The following is a 9,255-nucleotide window of genomic DNA, read 5'->3' on the forward strand; positions in this document are numbered from 1 at the left end:
CTATTTCCTGTGGTTTGTGAGGTAAACATTCTAGAGATGTCACTAGTACACACCAACAACTTCTACCCACAAGCAGTGCAATTGTCGAACAAATTTGGCCATGTCCCTCAGACCACACCTACACCATCTAACTCATTATGATTTCTTATTTATTGCAGTCCCTGTTAACATCTGCATTGTTTACATTCAAACTGTTTACTTTTTTACTTGTACTTTGTCTACTGTTTGTCTGTATATTGTCTTGATGCACTGTCTGCACTTTGTGTTTTTACACTTTTTTAACAATCGAGAGACTTTCTGTAAGTAAGAATTCCATTGTACCAATACATGTACCGTTACATATGGCAATAAAGTTCAAGTTCAAGTTCGTCTTGTTCTGTCACTAGGTGATTGTGATCAAGATTCCCCAAGCAGCAGTCCACATCTGACTAAGAGTTGGTACGAGTCACCAAGGTCATCTTTACTTTCTGGTGAATTAACAGCTCCCATTATTTGCTGGGCACCTGTGATGACATCAGCACCATTGTTCCAATCACTGCAAACTCTCATGTTGGGCACTATGGAGCTTGTAGCATGCCAAATGACAAAATGGATCTGCAGGTAGGCATGTCTGAGGAACATATCTATGTGCCCCATACTGCACGAGTATGGAAGTCACTGTCACTGAGCCAATCCAAACTGGGTGGATATATAATAAAATGATTTTTGTCAATTCTGTGTTTTTTAAGAAAAAGAGAAAATTTTTCTGGAACTCAAATAGCAATTTTATTTCCCAGTTTTTTAATTTATATAAAATATCCCAGCCATTTTGCTCATGTTACTAAAACAACCAGGTTGCGGTGTCAAGACAACCACCTCTTTTCACACTGCAATGGGAAAGAGTGGTATGCACAAAGATGCTAACGAGGCTGCAACTTTTGAATGCATTATTTCTCAACTGCCACTGTACTTGTTGTAATTACCTTAGTTTTCAAATTATGGTGAAGCAGTGATGTTCAACAGAAAAAATAAAAAGGAGAACGGGCATGATCACAGCTAGTCCTGCACACTTTCACAGCTGTTCTAGACAGCACAGGCTTTACACTACAGCCAGCAGCCAAGACAAGGATTACCCAGAGGAATTATTCAATTTTGATACCTAACACCGCTTGTGCTGACACAGCCCTTGGCTAAATAACCTTATCAGTGTATTTTGTGCTTTTCCATCCATCTATTTTCTAACAGTTTTATCCAATAAAGGGGCACCTGGAATCAGGAACCTCTCTCTCTGCAAGCACAAGGCAGAATATACCCTAGTCATTCACAGGACACGCATAGACACAAACATGCACACACCCACACTAGGGCCCACTTTCCCAGAAGCCAATTGACCTACCAGTATGTCTTTGGAATGTGGGAGGAAACCGAAGTACCCAGAGGAAATCAACATGAACAACAAGAGAAACAAAAGAAAATACAAACATCACACGTACAGTACTGCACCCCAGAAACTGTACTTAGGGCCCCTGCGGTACGAGGCAGCAGCAGTAACCACTGTGCCAACTTGCCACCTATTTTTTCTTTTATTTGCTGATCTTTCAAACTGAATTATGTTTATAGTAGCTACTATACATTTTCTAGGCTTCTACAAAGATTCTTATACGTAAATCAAAGATGGGAACTCTGTATTTTTCTACATTTGCTTAGACAATGCACAGTATACCAACATGCAATACAAAGTGACAATATTTTCTTAAAGGCAATCATGCAATAAATACTTATGTCATTTTAGTTACCAATCCTAATTAATAAACACTCAAACAAGAATATCCTGATGTGAGAAAAAATGTTATGTTACTATTGTTTCTGAATTTGTGACACTTGCATAGTTAGCACAACTGTATGGATTTCATGGAATGACATATCATGATGCAAGAGCTTTGTGCACGTCCCAGCCCTATAAAAGCTGCACTTTAATGAGTTGTATGTGCAAGTTCATCTTGTTCAAATTAAAGTTGAGCTTTAATGAGTTGTACATGCAAGATGCCACTACTGACCGTGGAAAAGAAACCACGCACTTGGGATGGGGAATACTGGAATGTCAAACTCTAATCCCACAAAGACAGAAAGAACAACAGTCATTTTTTTTTAAAGCAATACTTTATCTTCTATACACATTTATTATTCTGATATGCTCTAACCAATGCTAATTGTTTTCATCCTCATGGTTCTCTAACGCTGTACCTTTATTGTATCATTATCACTCATAATTGTTCCCAGGAACCACAAAATTCAAGCCGTGGATTTAATTTTGGTTTTTGTAATGTCTTCAAAATCCAAAGAAAGCTCAGGTGCTTTCTTGTAAGATTGTCTCCCCAACAAAGCTCAGGTGTAACAAGAGGTAAAACATTAACAATTGCTATTACTTCTTGCTGTACCTTACTGGATACACAGTACTGTTTATGTAACTTGCTGTGGTTGAAATAAAGTGTGATTAAAACCCTGAAATTGCTACAGGTTGCTAGAAGGTAGAGCAGGCCCGATTCTGATGGGTTGATCTATTTACATTTGTGGGAGTTGGGTCATTTTGTTTGACAGCAACATCCTCAAACATAGAGATGTTTCAGGTCTTGTAGCATCATGGGGCAGCTCCCGAGTATTTGTGAGACATCTGTGTCATAGACTTCCATCATCTACCACTGTGCAAGGTGATGGTCATTCCTGTTACTTGATGCCAGTAACCCCCTCATGACTTCATGGCTTCAGTTAGGCCACAGCCAATTCATGCCAGTGTGGACTAGTTTAGTGTACCAGCTAATTTTTGCTGATTGAATTCATGAACTGAGTAAATCATTTGCCTAAAGAACCTTCATGCACTATTTAAATGTTTCACCAACAGAACTGTGCATCTTTCACAAATAAAAACTAACAGAGCTTCTCACACACTCAATGTTTGGGAAGCTAAATTAAAATTGTAAACAGGTAGCAGACAGAGTCTCTGCTTATCTCCTGCTAAATCTTAAAATCACTGTTTCAAGGAAATGCTAAAAATCACTAGTGAGAAATAAAAAGCATGTTTATGACACATTTTAGTTTATTTAACGCATTTTTATTAATTTAAAAAATATGTTATAGTTAACTGTACATCAATAAATTTTATGACTTAATATAAGCAAGGCAGCAATGACTTTAATAAAAATACAGAAATCCTTGAAGAAATATGTACAAAACTCAAAATAGCTTCAAACACTCTAAATAGTTAAATGGCCACCCCTTTCTGGTTTGAATGAAATCATGCACCAGGATTGCAGTATTGATAAAAATCAACTTCTGCTCAGCCTTGAAGACTTTCACAAGACATGACACCATAAGTCACATTGAAATAGCAGACTGCTAAGTCTTTTCAGATGATTAGTTCATTTAGTTAGAGAAGATATTCTTAGGATGCCTTTTTAAATGTGTTGTCCACCAATTGGAATACTGTTTTGTTTGGCTTTTTGTCTTACTATTTGGTTTCCATAAATTTAGTACTAAAATCACAATTAAATATTGCAATTTTCCTTTCTGATTTTTGATATCGTTACATGAAGTATGTGATTGGCAATGGAAAATGAAATAATGAACTGTGATTACTTTATATTTGAAAGCATTGCACTTTTATTAAAAGCCTTACTTAAACCTTCTCACAGAGAAGAGATTTTCTTGCACCTTGACTAAAATAAATTAACAAAAAAATGAAAAAAATCACATTTTTGTTTCCAATACGACACACATTTCTTTACATCAAATGGCATGCGGTGGAAGCCAGAGGTGAACAGTTTAAGTGAAATTTTAAAAACATGTGCTGAACATTGTTACAAAAATACATTCCTTACTCAGGTACACATGCTTCAAAGTGAGGGTGTGATAAAGTTGTTTTTTTTCCACAAATGACATTTTCTAAGTGCTGTTTTGCTGCGTTAACTAGTATGTTTGCGTTTTTTTTGCATTCAACATAAACACTAACCCAAAAAAAAAATTTTATTACACAAGGAACTCTGAATACGTTGAATCTTAAACATAGGAGACAAGATTTAGAGTGAATAATTCTGTGCTCTTCATCACTCAGGCTCAATCTCGTACACAAACTTTCATTTGCACTGAATCTCAGTTCGAGCTGTGTTTTTGTATTCATAACAAATTCAGTTATGTATTACTTGAAATTATATTCACATTTTAGTCTTAACAGCCACAGAGAAATGGGATCCCTTTACAGCTCTTCATAAAGGCCATTTTGTGACAGTTATGTGCAGGAGAGCGCCATAATCACATCTTCATCAAAAGCTGCCTAAAAGTCATCTTAGGATGGAATATGAAATTCGGTGAGCTATATACATTTTTCCTGCAAATTTAATGTTTCATCTGTAAAAGTCACATGCAGAGCCTGGTCCTTTTGATACGTAGGTGACCGGTTCATATTCGAAGGGCTCAAGCAGCCAGATTGCTTTACTAAATTGCTGCATTCTAAATCCTGCTCGGGTGAAGAATCGGAGCTCCGCAAGTTTCTAAAAGAAGACCGGTCGACAGAGTTGCCTGAGTCCAACCTTCCTTGTCCTGTCCTAAAACTCCCAATGAAGTTCTCTCCATTTTCTGGGAGGTACAATAAAGTTTGGGAAGTGCTGACTTCCCTTAGCTCTCGAGACACAAGGGATGGTGAATCATGGGACAGCACTGATGACCTCTGTCCATCTATGCAGTGGAAGTTGCCTCCTGTCCGCCTTCTTCGCCCACCAATCCTACAGAACAGGCACTTGATCTTCTCAATGAGCTTCAGGACAACAGCTTTGCGCAACAGAATGTAGATCCAGGGATCCAAGATGGGATTCACCGATGCAATGCGAATTGCTTGGAGATCGAGATTGTTTTCAATCTTCATTTCCACTTGAGGCTGGTACAGCTGGTTAATAAACACTTGCACCTGCAATACACAAATGAATAATTCTGATTTAGTCCCTGTCAGCACAGGTTACAGAGAGTCTCTAATTACCCAAGCTAAAATAATCCATCTATCCATTTTGAAACTGCCTCTTCCAATTCAGGGTCATGGGCGAGCTGGAGACTCTCCAAGCAAGAAACAGGCACAAGTCTGCATACAACCCAGGACAGGAAGCCAGTCCATCGTAGGACACACACAGACAAAGACATGAGCGCACTCACACCTAGGGCCAATTTCCCCAGAAGCTAATTAACCTGCCAGTATGTTTATGGACTATGGGAGGAAACCTAGTAAACACAAGGAAAACGTATAAACTTCATGCAGAAATCAACCCAGGTCGGCAATCGAACCCGGGCCCCAGTGTTGTGAGGCAGCAATGCTAACCACTAGTGTGACCGTCGCGGTTCCGCGTGGTCTCGTGCCCTCCGCAGCTCCACCCCGCCGATTCGTCCCACAACACCTGGGGCGCAAACCCGGGTCTCCGGCCTAACGCAACAGGGAGCCAGCCGCATGAGCTAAAGGAGACCTCAATCAGCCTAGGCAGCTGAGGTCCCTGCTATGCACAGGGAGGACAGTGACGTCACCGTGCCCAACCTAGCTCCGCTACACTAGGCCACTGTGCCACCCAGCTAAAACAATGCATTTTAATTCACTACACTTAATTGTTACAATATCAAGAGAGGATACAACTGGAACTTTAAGGACAGGAATGGAAGCTACACGGAAGTGTATTTAATCCTGAGAACAGCTGGCACATCATTTACACAATGCGGAAGACTGTGGAAGTCTGGATCAAGCTGGCTAGTCATGTTGTTAAAGCCGATACCCTCACTTGACCCTGAAACAACTGGAAGAGATTTTTGGATCTCGGAAACAAACAAGTTAGATGGGCCAAATGGCCTCCTCTCATAACTTTTGTTATTTAATTATTTTTCATTTATTGTGTAAGTTTATGTTACAAAACTACAATCACTATAATATACATACATATCCTCCATTCTGATATAATGCAGATATTAACAGTGTGAATAAATAATTTTACATTGCAAAAGAATCTGCAAAATAATATTTTTGAATGCTGTTAATAATGTCATTTTCCCCCACAGAATTTGTTATTTGCCTTGTATCTTTGATCAACAAAAATATGTAATTCACAAAGGAGGGTAAAGAGACACTATAAAGAGAACATGCCCTTTATTGCTGTCTGCATTTACATATACTGTAGGAACAATTAATGACATCCCAAGAAGCTGAGTAGCACACAGGAAACCCTTTCTGTCCATCCATCCATTTTTTAATTGCTTCTTCCAACTGGGTCATGGGGGAGGCAGAGTCTATCCTAGCAAGCAATGGGCACAAGGCAGGTTATACCCTGGATGGGATGCCCTTCCCTCGAATACAAGTAAAACCTTTAGATGTACTTCTGTCAATGATTTATCTGTGACTCACATGCTCACTAGAAAAAAAAAGATTTCCAACCGAATTATCTTCACCTAACAATCAAATACAGAGGCAGGAGTACCAAATGCTAATGACAAGGGAGCGCAGTTTGTTACTCTCTGTGATGTTTTTACCCTTTTCAGGGGACAGGGATTGAAAGCACGAGAAGATTAGTCACGACCACAATTAGTTCGGTTTCTATGACGCATTTCTCTAGGCATTTTACGTATTAAGTTTCCAAATTTGAAACTAGCGAAGACCTCATTAGATTGTCCTGTAGGTGGCAGACCTAATCAATCATTCAAAGATAGCTATACTGCATACTTCAACCTTGATCTACTTGATTTTGAAATAGTATGCAGTATGTAAGGTATATAGGTTCCGCAAATAAACTGTAAATGCAATGACACGATTGAATTGTTTACAATTACGCAAGACAGCGCTATCGACAAGAGGTTCATTAGGTTACCGTCTTTACCAATCGAACATCGTTTTATGGAAAACATCTAATTCTGTATTATTATATAAAATGTACACCAGTATATAATTTATGTTACTGAGGTGCATCTATTAATTAACTACATACCTTACACCCTTGCACATACTGTACTTTGTGCACGTTTGTCCATCAAATGCTGGCATTGCAGTCCGAATGTGGACTTGTTCAGTTATTTCAATTCCAAGCTTCTAGACTTTGTTACAACGCACCAAACGACATGGCGCTTGAAATCAAGTTTATGACAAATGAATACATATGAACAGTGATTATTGATTATCACTCTAATCGGTTATTTCTAAATAACTGAAATATTTCCAAAAACAATAAGACGAGTTTTTTTTTGACTTACTGAGTCACTAAATCAATAGATCCGTACAATACCTTTTGCCCTTAAAGGAATTGTGCCCCATAAAAGAATAGACCTAATAGCAATGGATGTTAGGAATTATTGTACTATAATCTTTGTACAACTACAGCTTTTCTTGTTCAACAATTCAGCTGTTGCTGCACAATGTTATCTCGCAAACTCATGAGTGATTACGATAAAATTTACAGGTAGGTATCCGGATACTGCACTGGTATTACACACAAAAACCTATAACCCAGGTTACAGGTTAAAGAACGGACGTTTTAAAAGACACATAGTCTCCCACCACTACAGATAAAAAAAGTATCAGCTTTATATTGTTCTTTGTGTAGGTTAAAAAGATGGTTATGACTAAAACAGAAGAAGGTGAAGACTACAAAAAAATACGCAATCTATCCCTAAACAAAGTTTCGGATGTCTCAGTCATAATAACTGAGAAATCGTTTATCTCTTGCATGCTAAACAGTTAAATAGAAAACTACCACTGAAATGGTAACTTACAACCAGCGGTATCGAACAGATGAGGATTACCACAGATGTGGCTATAAGCAAGATGACCATTTGGATTTCTGCTCCAGCCAAACGCCCAAAACTCCTTCTCCTCCGAAGGTCTGCAATCCTGCCTTGATCCGTGCCAAGCGATGTCCTCCTAACAAACTTTCTGTGCATCCTGATAAGGGCTCCGCACACCAGGATATTACAGACCACCGTGGCCAAGATGAGAAAAGAACTGTATCCCGCGTACATGTACGAGAACGCTGCGTGTATGCTCTTATTACTTCTCCAGTCAATGAAGCACCAGGTGCAGGGGTACTGCATCTTTACGTGTCCCAAGCCCATGCTGGGCAAGGCGCAAAACAGGATGTTCGAAAAATAAATGGCAAAGAGAGTTAAGCCTGCGAGTTTTTTGTCCACATAATGGTTATAGAAGTACGCATGGTTGATAGCCATGTACCTTTCAATCGACATGGCACAGATTATGCTGAGACCTGACAGCGAAAAGAAGAGCAGAATGAACCCGGAGTACTGGCACAGAGGGTCACCACCCGGCCAAGATCCTTTCACGTATGTGGCAATGGTGACAGGGCTAACGAGCATTGTCCCCAGGAGGTCAGTCACAGCCAGACCACAGACTAGCGTGTAGAAAGTTGTCTCTTTCTGCTCCTTGCGGGATTTGCAAAGCACGACGATTGCGATCACATTCCCCACGACCCCAAAAATAAACATTATAGCAGGAATTGTTGGGTCCTTGGGGGTTTTCGGACCTTCGCTGCTGTCATTCATCCTTTCTTTTTTTGCGGAAAATATGTTTAATAATTAAAAAGAAAAATCCCGGAATTTCCAATTCAAGCTAAAGGGAAAGTGTTATTTTGTAAAAATCCTCCGTTTTAATTCACATGCGTTATCTTCCAACATCTCCCTCGGCTGAAGACACAATGAAAGAAGTTTTCTTTTTAATTTAATTAAAGCGTTATTTTCACCAGATTTCACCTTTCGTCGTTAAACGTCATTTGTCTTTGGAGTCGAAGTTCTGCACAATTAAGCCCCGCAGCACTCTGTATCTCAGGATCACTTGATTTCAGTGCGATGACTCATTCCCCCCACTGTTTATGTCAAAGTGGGTTTATTATTTTTATATAAAAAATATTTATTTACCCTCCGGTGTATCCGCGTCTTCCAAACATGTGGCTCACTGATATACAATAAAAAATTGAGTTCTTCAAAGTTCCCCTTTGGAGCTCGAGTTGTGTGTGACTCCGCCTTTTTGTACTTTTGTGAACCAGTAATATTTCCGCACTTTTCACTCACTGTACAATCCCTCGAGATAAGCGTTTACTAGTCATAAATTACAGTAATGATAAAGTCTATCTGCTAGGTGAGCTGAGACATACGGGCTCAAAATGTGAAGAAAAAAACATGGTTAGAGTGGCGCTATGTGTCAGACCTCAGGCTGTCAAGGAAGAAATAGAGCTAGTTGAAAAGTAGGAAGAATAC

The 9,255-nt window shown here is 39.2% G+C and overlaps 1 protein-coding gene across 1 annotated transcript; it reads right to left on the bottom strand.

Moving 5' to 3' along the window:
* Nucleotides 1-3,051: 3,051 nt before the first annotated feature.
* On the bottom strand, nucleotides 3,052-8,972 carry LOC148837935 (prostaglandin E2 receptor EP4 subtype-like). Its single transcript, XM_088911607.1, has 2 exons — nucleotides 7,762-8,972; nucleotides 3,052-4,936 (listed from the first exon to the last, which is right to left on the bottom strand). Exons 1-2 carry the CDS (start codon nucleotides 8,542-8,544, stop codon nucleotides 4,346-4,348), a joined length of 1,374 nt encoding a protein of 457 aa, XP_088767733.1. The 5' UTR covers nucleotides 8,545-8,972; the 3' UTR covers nucleotides 3,052-4,345.
* Between the last annotated feature and the right edge of the window lie 283 nt (nucleotides 8,973-9,255).

Source organism: Atractosteus spatula, chromosome 3 (assembly GCF_055471065.1).
Source record: "Atractosteus spatula isolate fAtrSpa1 chromosome 3, fAtrSpa1.hap1, whole genome shotgun sequence".
Taxonomy (NCBI): Eukaryota; Metazoa; Chordata; class Actinopteri; order Semionotiformes; family Lepisosteidae; genus Atractosteus; species Atractosteus spatula.

Coding starts and splice junctions, on each gene's coding strand:
- LOC148837935 (XM_088911607.1), bottom strand. CDS start 8,544: ATGAATGACAGCAGCGAAGGTCCGAAAACCCCCAAGGACCCAACAATT. Junction 4,937..7,761: donor TCTGTTCGATACCGCTGGTT/GTAAGTTACCAT, acceptor TGTGTATTGCAG/GTGCAAGTGTTTATTAACCA.